This window comes from Coregonus lavaretus (assembly GCF_964263955.1).
Source record: "Coregonus lavaretus genome assembly, chromosome: 11".
NCBI classification, from domain to species: Eukaryota; Metazoa; Chordata; class Actinopteri; order Salmoniformes; family Salmonidae; genus Coregonus; species Coregonus lavaretus.
The window spans coordinates 37860257-37876636 of record NC_139998.1 but is presented as its reverse complement, the minus strand read 5'-3'; the positions used below and the strand labels follow the sequence as shown (position 1 = coordinate 37876636).

The 16380-nt window shown below is 41.7% G+C and overlaps 1 protein-coding gene across 2 annotated transcripts; it reads left to right on the top strand.

Moving 5' to 3' along the window:
* The first annotated feature begins 4625 nt into the window (after positions 1 to 4625).
* On the top strand, positions 4626 to 16294 carry tat (tyrosine aminotransferase). 2 transcript variants are annotated; one of them, XM_084171054.1, is made up of 12 exons: positions 4626 to 4731; positions 5508 to 5828; positions 5944 to 6048; positions 6413 to 6480; positions 8215 to 8373; positions 9334 to 9472; positions 9603 to 9655; positions 13115 to 13267; positions 13422 to 13550; positions 13675 to 13758; positions 14631 to 14729; positions 15472 to 16294. In XM_084171054.1, exons 2-12 carry the CDS (start codon positions 5552 to 5554, stop codon positions 15610 to 15612), a joined length of 1407 nt encoding a protein of 468 aa, XP_084027180.1. In that variant the 5' UTR covers positions 4626 to 4731; positions 5508 to 5551; the 3' UTR covers positions 15613 to 16294. The 2 variants fall into 2 exon arrangements, with proteins under 2 accessions (XP_084027180.1, XP_084027181.1); XM_084171055.1 differs by having other exon boundaries at positions 4659 to 4731; positions 5539 to 5828.
* Positions 16295 to 16380: the final 86 nt, after the last annotated feature.

The following is a 16380-nucleotide window of genomic DNA, read 5'->3' as shown; positions in this document are numbered from 1 at the left end:
CCCATGGGAGAAGTATATTCCCCCCCCCCCCCCCCCCCCCCCCCATTCCTTTTTCCACGCAACTTCATCTCGAATTGTTGAATGAGTTTCCTGTATACAATAGATATTATATTCCTTCTCTTTGAGCCATGTAAATATTGTTCTTCTTTTGTTATTATCAGCTAAGCCATTACAATTATAGCTGGCTATACTTATTTCAACATACACCATAATGAGATACAAGTTTCAAGTCAATTTATCATTATATATGTTTGTACATTTACCAATAAAAAATACCGTAATGATTGAGTGTCCATATAGCTGTACCTTGATATTTGCATTGCTACGGAGTAACCCTTCAATTGTTCTCCACTAATTCCCCCGCTAAAGCCCCCCCCCATCCCAAGTTGAGCCGTCATCCCAGTGATCAGCATCCCACCCACGTCCCTCCGGGTCCCTAAGGCCCCGAGAGGCCAGGATCCATCCATCGAAAACAGCACACAGTGCCACCCACAAAACAGAAGCAGATTAACCGCCAAAAGCATTTCCAATGCTGTCACCTCTATCTATATATATATATATATATATATATATATAACTATTTAAAAAAAATTATGCATATCCTATTTTCCATCATTATCAATTAATATGCGTAATAATGTCGGCAGTTCATGCGTAGGATTTTAACATATAACCTTGATTGCCATTGTATTACATTTAATTTATTGACAAGCAATTATTATCCTAGCAAATAATTCCCGTGGTCCATCCCATACCCCCCCCCCCCCCCCCCCCCCCCACAACAGATGCCGGACAAACACACACGCACATACTCACATACTCCAACACACTCAACCCCCCTCCTCCACAATCCACCATAAAATCAGATACTCAACGGCTGTTATATCCCAGAGCCCAACTCAAGAAATAACCTGATTTACGAGTGCACATACAGTTAAAGCTGATTGAGAAAGCATGCAGATTGAGCAGAAATGGACAACAATGTGAGATTTGATTAATCTACTTAATCTATGTCAAGTCCTAGGTGATGGAGATCAGATCCACCCTCTTCACCTGAGACACACAAACACTTTGATCCCCTGTTGTAACCATTTTTCCAAGCATCTCCGTGCGGTCAGACCTTTGATTATTTTGTGCCACCTGGGCCACAATGATAAACCCCCTCTCTGATTGTCCGAGTGTGACCCCCTCCCCATGGGTTACTGCAGCCAGTGTTGCCAGCACTGCCACTACCTGGGTGGGCGTACCCCACCGGAATCCCCACCGGCTAGGTAAAAGGTCGTCAAGGTTCTCATTAGCAGCTTCGAGAATTTCCTTGTATATTATGCTCTCCCATCAGGGGGCTCTGGCTTTGTAAGACCAACCCTGCCAGGCAGGCTCAGAATCTTGAGGGGGCGGTGCTGCTCAAGTAGGTCTCTGACCGCATTTATTTCTCTGTTTAGGCTGCATACTCACAGCAGGTCCATAAAAGAGATGGGAACTTCTCTTTGGTGTATGGGTCGCTCAGGTGGGTGTCCAGGTTATAGGGTTAGGGATATTTCCATCATGATAGGACAATAAAAAATGTGATTAGATGTATACTATATTTAAAAATGTATATCCCTCATCTACACAAAATTGAAAGCTCTCTCTCACTACCCCTGCTCATAGACCCCCGTCGGCTCTGGGATATGCAACCATTTCCCCTCTCACTCACTTAACGCTGCACCTTTTCAAACACAAAAATGCACACCACATGGTTGACTGCGGAAGAATGGGCTGAGCGTGCAAACGCACCCACATCCACATCTGCCGCAAGGGGGAAAGGACGCCAGAGAGAACACAGGACCAACCACAACAACCATCCGCCAAAACAACAACCTCCCGCCAAAAAAGCCATGTTCTAATTATTTGTATTTAAAGATGTATTATTCTGCTTGTTATCTTTTCTTGTTATATCGTTTTATCCTTATATAAATTACTATACTTACTATAAATGTTATTTAATATTACAATCCCTATCATTGCTAGTATTGGGTGTTCCATTATTCAACTCCTCTATTACAACTTTTAGAATAGCAATGGAGTAATCTTTGTGTCTCTGAACATTTGGTTGTCAATATATAGTTTATCCACCACGAGTGCAACACGTTTCCCTTTTAATCTGTTTTCCTTGAAGATTGGATACAGAACTTTGCGCCTTTCTGCAATCTCCCTCGGGAACTGATCATTCATGCCTATTTTCGTGCCAGCAAGTCTTTTCCCTAGGCTTTTAACCATTGCTTTATCTTTAAAAAAAGCAAATTTGGCAACGATTGGGCGCTCATATTTCTGTCCTCTTTTTCCGAAACGGTGTACACGTTCGAGTTGGATTTTATCGACAGCCTCGAGTGGGATTTGTAGCGCTGTATGCAGGAAGTCCTTCATAATATTCTCTGTTATTTCTCCCTCCTTTTCCTGAATACCCATAAGTACTAGATTTTCTCTCATCGATCTAGTTTGGATGTCTAGTAAGGCTTCTCTCAGAAGGTTGTTCTCCTTTTTTAGTTCCCTAACGTCCGTTTCCATCTTAGAGACTGTCACTTTTAATTTTTTGGTTTCATTCTCCATTACCAAAGCTTTTTCGTCACTCATTTGAAGACTCGCTTTCAACTCTTTTACGTCTTTACTGACCAATTCTAGTATGCCCAATTTGTCATTTATCGACTTCAACAGGTCGCTTTCCACACTTCCCATACCCAGTGGTGAAAAGCATATATCATCTGTATCAGTCGATGAGTCGCGTTTCCTTTTGGGGATCGGCTCTCCACGCTTATCTTCAGTCATGTTTGGGTGTTGCGTGTTGTTGTAATATTTGTTGATATATTTCTCTAGCCTTATGATCTGTTTTGTGTTATTATCCAGATTGAATTATATTAACTGCGAATATATGAAATGCTAATATTTAGTCTAACTTACTGATTTTGAATATTATGTTTTTATCTTGAGGTGTTTTGTACCGTTTCCTATTCAATACGCCATCTTGCCAGAAATCCCTATCATAGTTCCTCTCAGAAACTGGATTGCAAAATCCCACAATGCAAGGAGCACTGAAACACCACTGGAGCGCTAAACACCACTGCACTGTCAAACCAAGTTCTGGAAGGACTATTATTATGCAGAGTGTAGTTGTTCCATAGATTGGAGTCTACTTACACTACATGACCAAAAGTATGTGGACACCTGCTCGTCGACTATCTCATTCCAAAATCATGGCCATTAATATGGAGTTGGTCCCCCCTTTGCTGCTATAACAGCCTCCACTCTTCTGGGAAGGCTTTCCACTAGATGTTGGAACATTGCTGTTCTCCTGGCATCTGCCAAACCCAGATTCGTCCGTCGGACTGCCAGAGAACGCGTTTCCACTGCTCCAGAGTCCAATGGTGGCGAGCTTGACACCACTCCAGCCGACGCTTGGCATTGCGCATGTTGATCTTAGGCTTGTGTGCGGATGCTTGGCCATGGAAACACATTTCATGAAGCTCCCAACGAACAGTTATTGTGCTGACGTTGCTTCCAAAGGCAGTTTGGAACTCGTAGTGAGTGTTGCAAACGAGGACAGACAATTTTTATGCACTTCAGCCCTTGAGATCCCGTTCTGTGAGCTTGTGTGGTCTACCACTTCGCGGCTGGGCCGTTGTTGCGCCTAGACGTTTCCACTTCACAATAACCGCACTTAAAGTTAACTGGGGCAGCGCTAGCAGGGCAGAAATTTGACGAACTGACTTGTTGGAATGGTGGCATCCTATGACTGTGCTACATTGAAAGTCACTGAGCTTTTCAGTAAGACCATTCTACTGCCAATGTTTGTCTATGGAGATTGCATGGCTGTGTGCTCGATTTTATAAACCTGTCAGCAATGGGTGTGGCTGAAATAGCCGAATCCACTAACTTGAAGGGCTGTCCACATATTTTGTATATATAGTGTACCTCCACTTTTTACTTATTTTTTAGTAACTTTTTTTACAATGGAAAAGCATGTTCATCCTAAACAGCACTCAAGCTGACTGAGCCTCAAAGAGTTTCAAAAGGTTTATTGGAGACCCTATGGGCCTATGATAAAGGCTGAAATCAATTACTTTGATAAATATAAACTGATTGATGCTTCATTAGAAGAAAAAATAGTTTTTCCCCATTCATGAAAGATAGGAAAATCAGAGGCCATCTATCCATGACTTGGTCAATGACGTTGTATAGGCTATAGGCTTACAGGAGGTTGGTGGCACCTTAATTGGGGAGGACGAGCTCATGGCAATGGCTGGAGCAGAATCCTTGGAAGGGTATCAAAAACATCAAACACATGGTTTCCATGTTATGGTCAGACATGTTCACACATTTTTCACTGTACTTTTTCTGCTTAGTAATTGTTTTGCGGGGCATTGGATGTGAGCGTCGCTCTCCTGTGCACATTATGCACGAGGACAGCGAGGGTCCCATTGGTCTCCTCTCATGAGTCTCCTATCTGTTGGAAAAAGTTAATGCCGTTTAACCCAAACCTTGAAGTGTTTTACATTTTTGGGAATGATGTAACGGGGGTGTATGGCACAACCCTCAGTCTCCACCAATGAAAATACGGGCAGGGTTCAACAGCTACGATTTTCGGGGGGCTTGCTATAAAGCCGGCTTATAACGGATTTATCAGTCTATATTCATATTCAGTATTTTACCTGAATTCCTTCATTTGGAGTGTGAAATTCTTTTGAGATTGTAAAGGTATTTAAAAGGACTATTGTTATTTAAATTTATGATTACGCATTTAATTACCTCTAGCAAGTAGCCTAAGTGTCCAATTTATGTAGAGGCAATTTAAAATAGGCTACGGCTGGTAAAATGTATTAACGTATATTTTATTAAGGTATAGATCACGTGTTGATTATTACGCATGCACAAACAAATATTACCTTGCTCCAAAGAGATGCCTATTATATCCGATCGCTGAGATTTTTTTTAGATAGCATGACTTGTTTAGATTACATTTTATTAGGTTACATTTGAGTTGATTAGGATTGATTTTATTTATTGTTCTTGCATTATATACATACTTTTCATTGCTAATGGGCTATATAATGCATTTATCCTGCTATTTATACGGCGCTGTGATAAGATAGCCATTAATAAGATCAGATCTATAACTTGACGTGTCCCAGTCTGATGGTAGATCGCTCTTCATTACCAGATGTTCAACTAACTGTGCACATAGCTTAATTAGTTCAACAGCGCTTTTGATCTCAAACCGGATTTTATAGACATCGCACCTGTTGAGTTTTCATGGGTAATTTAACACCTGGGCTAGCCTACTTCTCTGCACTGATGTTTTTTATTTTTATCTAACAAGTTTATTTGCAGTTTTCCAATTGATTATTAGGCTACTCATTTGTATATTAACGAATAATCTTAATATATATTATTTGTATGATATTTTTCAACAATTTATAATGCAGGAATTATTCATGAAAATCAATTTGTTTGTCCTATCTTTTATCCCCTAGCCTTTTTTCTTCCTATCTCTCACATATTCAGCTGCAGTTGCAACATGGAGAACCAGTCCTATGTGGTCAAAATGAATGGGAATGGTATCCATGAGAAGAATGCTCTCAATGGTATCAATGGAAAAAGTCTTAATGGGAATGGTATCCATCATAAGGGTGTGAAAGGCATTGTTTATCCAGCCAAGCAGAAGAGCTGCAGGCAGCAATGGAACATCCGGCCCTCAGAGATGTCAGTCAACACCTTGAATCCCATCCGTGCCATTGTGGACGGGATGAAGCTCACACCCAACCCCGAGAAGCCCATGATTGCTCTGTCCATTGGTGAGATGCTACATCACTATCTCATTTGCATATGCTCAGTGTGTTCATCTGTGAAGTGCAGTTGTTCAGAATTATGTTTCTTATGTACTCCTTTGTCCTCCTGTCATTCCATCAGGGGACCCTACTGTGTTCGGGAACCTGCCTACTGATGACAAAGTTCTCCAGGCCATGAAGGACGCCATTGACTCACACAAATACAACGGCTATGCTCCGTCTGTTGGTAAGACTCACGCAATCACTTTCTTACAGCACCAACATTTCAAAAAGCTTGTGAAGTGCAAAAAAACTAGGGATGAAGTGATTTTTTTTGTATTTTATTTAAATGGGAATTGGGAGGATATGAGATGAGGCACAGCTATAGGGGAGTTGGGTGGCTTGCAAGGGGAAGAGAGGTTAGAGGTTAAAGTCATTTCAGTCAGGGAAGTTGAGAGAGCTATGTAAAATAAGGCCAATTAACCCCTCTATGATTAATGATGATTGTAGCTCTAAGGACGTATGCAGGCAAAATCTCCCTTTCTACCAGCAGACTACTGAGTACAGTATACAGTATAAAATATAAGATGTTGTCTTCTACTCATCAACAGGTTATCAGAAGAGCAGAGAGGTGGTGGCAAACTTCTACAGTTGCCCCGAGGCCCCCTTGGAGGCAGAGGTGTGTTTATCTGACTCATCGTTTACCTGCTTTAACTCGTTCAAACTCTATTTTTTTCTTCACCATATATTCACCTGTCTCCCTACTGTAACTGTTTTCCAAAACTAGAGGACATATAGACATCAAAAATACAGTGAGGGAAAAAAGTATTTGATCCCCTGCTGATTTTGTACGTTTGCCCACTGACAAAGAAATGATCAGTCTATAATTTTAATGGTAGGTTTATTTGAACAGTGAGAGACAGAATAACAACAAAAAAATCCAGAAAAACGCATGTCAAAAATGTTATAAATTGATTTGCATTTTAATGAGGAAAATAAGTATTTGACCTCCTCTCAATCAGAAAGATTTCTGGCTCCCAGGTGTCTTTTATACAGGTAACGAGCTGAGATTAGGAGCACACTCTTAAAGGGAGTGCTCCTAATCTCAGTTTGTTACCTGTATAAAAGACACCTGTCCACAGAAGCAATCAATCAATCAGATTCCAAACTCTCCACCATGGCCAAGGATGTCAGGGACAAGGCTGGAATGGGCTACAAGACCATCGCCAAGCAGCTTGGTGAGAAGGTGACAACAGTTGGTGCGATTATTCGCAAATAGAAGAAACACAAAATAACTGTCAATCTCCCTCGGCCTGGGGCTCCATGCAAGATCTCACCTCGTGTAGTTGCAATGATCATGAGAACGGTGAGGAATCAGCCCAGAACTATACGGGAGGATCTTGTCAATGATCTCAAGGCAGCTGGGACCATAGTCACCAAGAAAACAATTGGTAACACACTACGCCGTGAAGGACTGAAATCCTGCAGCGCCCGCAAGGTCCCCCTGCTCAAGAAAGCACATATACAGGCCCGTCTGAAGTTTGCCAATGAACATCTGAATGATTCAGAGGAGAACTGGGTGAAAGTGTTGTGGTCAGATGAGACCAAAATCGAGCTCTTTGGCATCAACTCAACTCGCCGTGTTTGGAGGAGGAGGAATGCTGCCTATGACCCCAAGAACACCATCCCCACCGTCAAACATGGAGGTGGAAACATTATGCTTTGGGGGTGTTTTTCTGCTAAGGGGACAGGACAACTTCACCGCATCAAAGGGACAATGGACGGGGCCATGTACCGTCAAATCTTGGGTGAGAACCTCCTTCCCTCAGCCAGGGCATTGAAAATGGGTCGTGGATGGGTATTCCAGCATGACAATGACCCAAAACACATGGCCAAGGCAACAAAGGAGTGGCTCAAGAAGAAGCACATTAAGGTCCTGGAGTGGCCTAGCCAGTCTCCAGACCTTAATCCCATAGAAAATCTGTGGAGGGAGCTAAAGGTTCGAGTTGCCAAACGTCAGCCTCAAAATCTTAATGAGTTGGAGAAGATCTGCAAAGAGGAGTGGGACAAAATCCCTCCTGAGATGTGTGCAAACCTGGTGGCCAACTACAAGAAACGTCTGACCTCTGTGATTGCCAACAAGGGTTTTGCCACCAAGTACTAAGTCATGTTTAGCAGAGGGGTGAAATACTTATTTCTCTCATTAAAATGCTAATCAATTTATAACATTTTTGACATGGGTTTTTCTGAATTTTTTGTTGTTATTCTGTCTCTCACTGTTCAAATAAACCTACCATTAAAATTATAGACTGATCATTTCTTTGTCAGTGGGCAAACGTACAAAATCAGCAGGGGATCAAATACTTTTTTCCCTCACTGTATATATTGTTATCTTCCTCTCTCTTCCATGCAGGATGTGCTTCTGACCAGTGGCTGCAGCCAGGCTATAGATCTGGCCATCACAGTGCTTTGTAACCCTGGAGACAACATCCTAGTCCCCTGCCCTGGATTCTCTCTCTACAAGACTCTGGCTGTGTCTCTGGGCATCCAGGTCAAACTGTACAACCTGCTGGTGAGTGTTGGACACGGGGGAGGAGCAAAATAGTGGGAAAATAAATCAAAGAGAAAAGCTGGATGATATATCATTTTTGTGAAGAGAGAGGGAGGGAGAGAGAGGGAGGGAGAGGGAGGAAGAGAGCAAGAGAGAGTGAGGGAGGGGGAAAAAAGAGATTGTTGAAAGGGAAAGAGCGGGTGAAATGCTGAGTTCTTCCTCATTGACGCACATCTGGCACTTATAAATCATTTTGGATGGCTTGCTTTCCTCTAGGCTTACACACACACACACACACACACACACACACACACACACACACACACACACACACACACACACACACACACACACACACACACACACACACACACACACACACACACACACAACATACAAATACAGATAAATACTTGGAGCTACAGATAAATACTTAGAGCTACATAACATTTTTAGTTGAATTACATCCATAAAAAACATGAGGTCACTCAGGGACACAGTGGAATGTCGTGACTCATGAGGTCATGATGTGTACATGACAACTTCACACAATGTTAAGAGCTGCTATTGACTCACCTATACAATCCACTTATACATTCTTAGAACTCTTACAGAGCTTCCTCCTAATGTCAGGACAGCTGAGTTCCTGCCCATTATCTGAAAACATCTGAAAACCTATATCTTCACAAAGTATCTTGACTGAATTCGGATCTTTTTTCCACTAATTGGTCTTTTGACCAATCACATCAGATCTTTTCACATCAGATCTTTTTCAGAGCTGATCTGATTGGTCAAAAGACCAATTAGTGGAAAACATATCAGAATTGGACTGCCTGTATAAACGCAGCCTATGAGATCAAATGTCAGTTAAGACAGTTAGGGCGGTGCAGAAACCTCTCTGTTTTCCAGTGTGTGTGTAGTGCATGTACAGTAGCCTTATGCCTGCTCTCTGACTCATGGTGGCTTTGTCTGTCCTTGCAGCCAGAGAAATCTTGGGAGATCGATTTCCAGCACATGGAAAGCCTGATAGATAAGAGGACAACCTGCCTGATTGTCAACAATCCCTCCAACCCTTGTGGCTCCGTCTACAGTAAAGAGCACCTACAGAACGTCCTTTCTGGTTAGCCCTGTTCCTTCACCCCCCTGGCCACAGTATTCCCTCTCACTATAGCACAATATAAGCATTTGGTTCCTATAATTAATCCAGTTATAATTGTAATATTTTTGAATGTGTCTATTCTCTTGTCTAGTTGCCTCCAAACATTGCATCCCAATCCTGGCTGATGAGATCTATGGTGACATGGTGAGTTCATATACACACAGAAGCACTCTCAGAAACAAACACCCACACAGACAGACACTCATACAGACTAATACAGAAACTGGCATTGAGTCTGTTGCATAATAGGAGACTAAGGAGAGGAATCTATATTGGATTGTCTTCTGGCATTGAGGAGATGTTGAGTTCTTTCTAGGGTCTAACGCAGGCTGGATTGGTCTATGGAGGTGTGCAATACAGTAGTAGACAGGTCATGCGTCCAGGAGGGGGCTGCTGGTTCTGGGGTATAGCCTACATCCTGGCCACTGGGCCCCATGTAATACATAATGCCAGCGAGGCACATTCTTTAACATTCTGTAGCAGTTACAGGGAGGTTTCTCTGGTATCCGAGGAGACCTGTCTGACAAGTCCACATCAGCACTGGGGTGATTAGGGGTGTTACAGGCTGTATGGGTGGCTGGCAGTGGTGGGGCAGCAGTGCTGGGGTTAGGTCAGCCAGGGCAAGTGAAGGATGAGCCACAGAGGTAAAACTGTAGACAAGAGGCGCTCCTCTCCTCTGTAATTTCTGAGAGCTGTGTTGAGAATTTATTTTGGATAGTTTAAAGGGGAAATTTGGAGTTGCTACATCCATTTATGGACTTATAAATGAATTATATACTGTATACTCATTGATTCTTGAAGAATATAACTTATAAATGCCTCATGAGCTTAGCTCAACTGTCGTAGCCCATCAGAACCCAAAATATAAGCTTGTTTTACTCCAATGTTTGTAAACATTGTAAATGTAATGAAACACTGTATAGCCTCCAAATATGTTTAAAACTATAATTTTGTTATCTTGGATGGTCATTCCTTGGATCAATAGCTCTGTCTATGAATATAAAGGAGCAATATGCAGAAATGTCCTGGTTGCTAAAATTCTAATAATTCGCCTAATTTCAGTTTATGTGACAAAACAAGCAAGTGTAGACAATCATTGTACCATCTAAGCCACTGTGAAATATATTTTTAAATAACCAACATTTTGTATTTTCACCTGTGTACAAAACCGAAAGTAAAAGATGCAAAAAGAAAAACGTAAGAACGGGAAGTATAGAAGTAACGCACATAGAACAGATCTACTGCTTCTTAGACTTACTTTCAATGAGGATGACAGATCTATAACTCACATTTATATGTGAATTTGGTCTGGTCGCCCCAAAATGTTACATATTGCAGCTTTAAGTGTGGTAACATTTTAGGTGGGGTGACAGCTTTGTTATTGTTTCAACTGCTGATTGCCCCTTTAATGTATTAGAATTTGTTTTTATCATTGTTAGGTGTTAAACATCTTATATTTAGCTATTTGGATTATCTAAAGTGTTTTTAAGGTGTGTTTAATTGGAGAACAGATATTTTGCAGTAATTCATGTATTGATGAGATTGACAAGAAAGCAGTGTTTTTTATTATTAGTCCCTGTGAGAATAGAGAGAGGTAGTTGGGGTGATTGGGAGTGCATTATTTTAGAGGAGGTGATTGGGGTCGTTGAGTGCATAAATCACATGGGCTCAGAATTCACCAATGTCTTGCTCAGTACAAAAAACTAAACAAAAATATGTTGTATTGTCACATACAGCGGATATGGGCAGTGAAAAGTGTTGTTTTTACAGGGTCAGCCATAGTAGTACAGAGCCCCTGGAGCAAATTAGGGTTAAGTGTCTTGCTCAAGGGCACATCAACAGATTTTTCACAATGTCGGCTCGAAACAAGGCCCTTTCGGTTACTAGCCCAACGCCCTAACCACTAGAACAGAAGTACTCAGAATGACTGTGCACTTTTTTGCTGCATGTGTTTGCGATTAATGCAGATGTGAGGGTAGTATAGTGCGAGAGCTGGGGGGAAGAAGTGGGTGGGGGTGGGAGGGCCTCTTTTTAAACAACAGGGTGCCTGTTTAGGGGCTGTGTGGAGGGGAGCCTGTTTAGGGGCTGCGTGGAGGGGTGCCTGTTTAGGGGATGTGTGGAGGGGTGCTTGTTTAGGGGCTGTGTGGAGGGGTGCCTGTTTAGGGGCTGTGTGGAGGGGTGCCTGTTTAGGGGCTGTGTGGAGGGGTGCCTGTTTAGGGGCTGCGTGGAGGGGTGCCTGTTTAGGGGCTGTGTGGAGGGGTGCCTGTTTAAGGGCTGTGTGGAGGGGTGCCTGTTTAGGGGCTGCGTGGAGGCATTATGTATCTGGGCACCATTAGCTCCAACTCACGGTTAGAGGGGAATGTTTGTCAAGCACCAGGTTCTTTCCCTATGGGCTCTTCTCTGTGAAAAAAGAAAACACTGCTCACGAGAGCTTAGAGCGGAGCCATAAATGCTCTGTTTGTAAATTAGATCTGAGGTGAGGTTTGAGATGTTTTTTTTTTTTCTGAACTGTCAGTCACTGTGCTCTGACCAATAGCATGCGGGGCGGATCTCCCACCCGACATCAAGGCCTCAGCTCTAATGAAAGCCAGCTTGCTACAGTTACCACACCACCACTCTCTTTTTCTCTCTGCTCTTTCTCTCTCTCTGTCTTTTTGTCCTAGACGAGCAGTGCATAAAAATTTATTTGCATGACATAAAGTTATGAAATCCCTCACAAACTTTGTTATGGTCAAATTAGTTTAACTATTGATATACATTTGTGCATGTTGTTGTCTTTGATAGTGTTGTTTGTATTGATTGATTAAGTTTAACTGCTTTATTTTTCAATGGGTGAAGAAAGACCATATTTGCACTGATGTGTAGTCAGAGTTGGGTACATCTGGAGTTATCGAACTTCTTTAAAAAATTGTCATTGGATTACAGTTACATACTTAAAAACAGCGGAATACATTTGGAATTACTTGATCTAAAATCACGATGTGGGCTGCAAGTGTTTGCCTCAAACACACTGAAATGGCAGATTTATTAACATAATTGAAAGCTGTGCTGATCCACACAGTTCAGAAGTTACCTTTAGGTGGGAATGGAAGCTCTGTTGTATTTATTTGAAATCTCCAAAACTTCAGAATTTGCTCTCCTTGGTTGCTTTCCACAGAAATGTATTTTAACCAAAAAAGTCAGATCTCCACTTTCACTGGGAACTGAAACATCAGGGTCTTTGTGTCAAAAGGACATCTTTGGTTAGTCAACATTCTCCACCCTGTTCACTGCTCAAGCACTTAGATGGCATATAATCATATTTCTCTTGCATCCGTTGCATCTGTCTATTGCCGTCTTTATCGTACCAGACAGTTACCTTAAGGGTGGGTCAGACATTTAAATGAGCATTTCCTTTTTTACTGACCACATACTGCTTGGTGGCTGGGTGTATTTTTCAAGTAATTCACCCAACCCTGAGTGTAATGCTCTGTATTGTGAATACTGTATTGTCAATATATTAAAAAATTTCCCCTTTAGTGTAAACTAACCCTGATTATTTGACATTGTCTTCTACAGTATGTTTTGCATTGATGTGAGTATTTACTGTATCTCAATGATCAGGTGTTTCCGGGTTGCACGTACCAATCTATGGCGTCCATCAGCAGTGATGTGCCCATCCTAGCGTGTGGCGGTCTGGCCAAGCGATGGCTAGTCCCTGGCTGGAGGCTGGGTTGGATCCTCATCCATGACAGGAATCAAATCTTCGGAAAAGAGGTAAGTCCTTCCTCACTACGCCCATACAGTATGTGAAGTCCAGTTGATCGATACACATACACTACACCAATACACATACGGTAGAATGAATCTGTGTCCTCTGAGGTTCTGAATGACTTCTAATGTATATAATCTGTCTCTCTTCTGCTTTCAGATTCGTCAGGGTCTGGTTAAGCTTAGCCAAAGGATTCTGGGTGCCTGCACAATTGTCCAGGGTGCGATAGAGAGCATCCTGAACGACACGCCCCAGGAGTTTTACCACAGAACCATCAGTTTCCTCAAGGTGAGACCCACTCCCTTGAACCTTCCCCAATTACTTTATATGCAGATGGTAGTAGTCTAACATATTGATTTATCTGTCTGTCTGACTGTCCGACTGACTGTCTATTGACTTGCTTCTTTCTCAGTCAAACTCTGAGATCTGTTTCTCTGAACTGTCCACTGTTCCTGGGCTGACCCCCGTAATGCCATCAGGAGCCATGTACCTCATGGTGAGTCTTTTGTGTCCAGAGCTTAGGTGTGGAGTCTGTAGGTGGGGAGATAACAGAACAGACCAGGATCCCCGTAAGGAAAATAACGTATTTTCCAGACATTAACGTTAGGTGCATTTTAGGTGCTGAATGACAGGTAAAAGTATGTATTTTCCGGATGTTGAAAATACATGTTTTCCAGACATTGAAAATACGACTTATCCTGATGTTGAAATCAGACGTTAAAATCAGGTGCATTTTAGGTGCTGAATGAAAGGCGAAAAGACTGCTTTTCTGGACGTTGAAAATACGTAATTTACAGACGTTGAAAATACATATTTTTCGTTCATTGATTCTATAGCCAAATTTCAACTGCACATACTGTACATTCTCAATGACGTAAGCATTAGATGACAATAATCTTATTTGTTATATGTTATTATTGCTCCCATTATTGCTCCCATTTTCAAAAGCTTTAAAACTTGAAGCAATGATGTTCAAATTAGTCCAATTTACATAATAAACCAACAGACCACTTCAATAACTACAATAACATTCTCAGTAACGGTTACCGATTTTTTATTTTCTTACTATGATATGTTGTTGTTTATCTATCTTAGTTGAATGCACTGACTGTAAGTCACTCTGGATAAGAGCATCTGCTGAATGACCAAAATGTAAATGTAAAAACAAACACTTGCAAAGCATGCTGGGTATTATTCATGGGCCAAATCTAGGCCGGTCTGGACCGGACCAAATCTGAACCAATTATAGACATCTATGTTTGGTCCAAATATAGGCCGGTCTAGACAGGTTGTCTGTGGACGTTGATATCAAGATGGCCGTCGGTAAATGCTTAGTAGGATAGTTAATGTGTGTCTTGGTATTTGTAGGCGGGAATTGAGATGGAACACTTCCCAGAGTTCCAGAACGATGTGCAGTTCACTGAGCGTCTGGTAACTGAGCAGTCCGTCTTCTGCCTGCCTGCTACGGTAAAACACCACACACACACACCTACCTACCTGTTTATTTATCGACGGGTTGGCTGACAACGTATCGAAAATGATGCGTGCGCATTGATGTGAGTGGAAGCCGTGCTTTGTTATGATTCTGAACGGTCAGATAGCTAGCAACACCCGTACAAAAAAAGATTGCAGTTTTGAAACTGCAGTAAAAGTGCAGTAACTGCAGTCGACTGTGATATTTTAAACGCAGTAATTCCAGAATAACTGCAGTGTACTGCAGTTATACTGCAGTGTACTGCAGTTATACTGCACTGTAACTGCAGTTACACTGCAAAATTACTGCAGTAAAAAAATTGTGGTATTTTGGACGTAGTATTTGAAACATACTGCAGTTATACTGCACTCTAACTGCAATCTTTTTTTGTAAGGTCAATGACAAGAAGCTGCCATCTGGGGAATCGTAGGTGGCTCGTTTCAGCTAGTTTTATCTTGTTCTTGTTTTAAGGTGTTTTGACTGATTTCATGTCAATGTTAATGTGGCAAAAATTCACTAGCCATCTAACCAATAACTGTAACAATGTATTTGAGAGACAACAAGTGCTCATTGTGCAAATATATTGATGTTTTCAATAAACATTTGGAGACTAATTATAGTTTACATATTGCTATCTATCCATCCATCCATCTAATGGTCTCATCCATCCTCTCTGTCTACCATGTGTAGAGAAATGACCTTGTTTTGTCGTTTACAACTCTCTTCCCCCTGCAGGCATTTGAGTACCCAAATTACTTCCGGATCGTGGTGACCGTACCAGAGGAGATGATGGTGGAGGCATGTGCACGGATTCGGGAGTTCTGCCAGCGGCACTACAGAACCTGCAGCCAAGACCGCAACGAGCTAGACCAATAATGAGAGACACAGCCTGAGAGAGGGGGAGACCAGAGAGTATTGGCACAGAAGGTGACAAAAGTAAATGTGAAAAAAAGAGAAGGGGAAGAGGGTGAGAGGAAAAGAAGAGAAATGAAGGAAGAGGAGGAGTGAGAAGATGGGTCAAAATATCATGTTGCACTGCGGGAACAAAGGTTTTAGCAATGTCATTGGTAGTGGTCCATCTTTGGTACCCCAACTTATTAACAGACGTGATATTTATATTTTGTATGGCCATCTTATGTTAACCTTACTTTGTCTAACTATTTGAATTCTTAATGTTATTCTATATATTGGGTTGACCAGAACACCGTTGGGCGTATAGAACCAGGGACTGGGGGTTTACCCCCCTCCTCCCCTTTGTTCAAACCATGATGGGATTCATGGTTGGGTTGATCCCACCAAGGAAACAGATGGAACTGAAGCACCAGCATGGATCAGATTATCTACAGTGCTTTCCATAGTCAGCATTACATACTCTTTATTTCATGTGTTAGAATTATGATGACACTCAGTACAATCTGATATATTGCATGCTTAACCAAAACTTTTCCTATGTATATTATCTATTTGTTATCTTGATGTAATATTGAATGTTTTTTGTTTGTTTTTCACTTTCATATAAAAAAGCTATTTTAAACCAAATTAAAGCTATGAAATACTTGTTTGTTTGTTGTGACCCATTAGCGCACAATAATATAAAAACAAAATCGAATTTATCCACACATGATGAATTATACAGTACAACAT

Bases quoted from the DNA above. Each gene is read 5' to 3' on its own strand.
- tat (XM_084171054.1), top strand. From the start codon at position 5,552: ATGGAGAACCAGTCCTATGTGGTCAAAATGAATGGGAATGGTATCCAT. The intron at 9,473-9,602 runs GTTAGCCCTGTT...TCTCTTGTCTAG, and splicing joins CCTACAGAACGTCCTTTCTG to TTGCCTCCAAACATTGCATC. The intron at 14,730-15,471 runs GTAAAACACCAC...TTCCCCCTGCAG, and splicing joins TCTTCTGCCTGCCTGCTACG to GCATTTGAGTACCCAAATTA.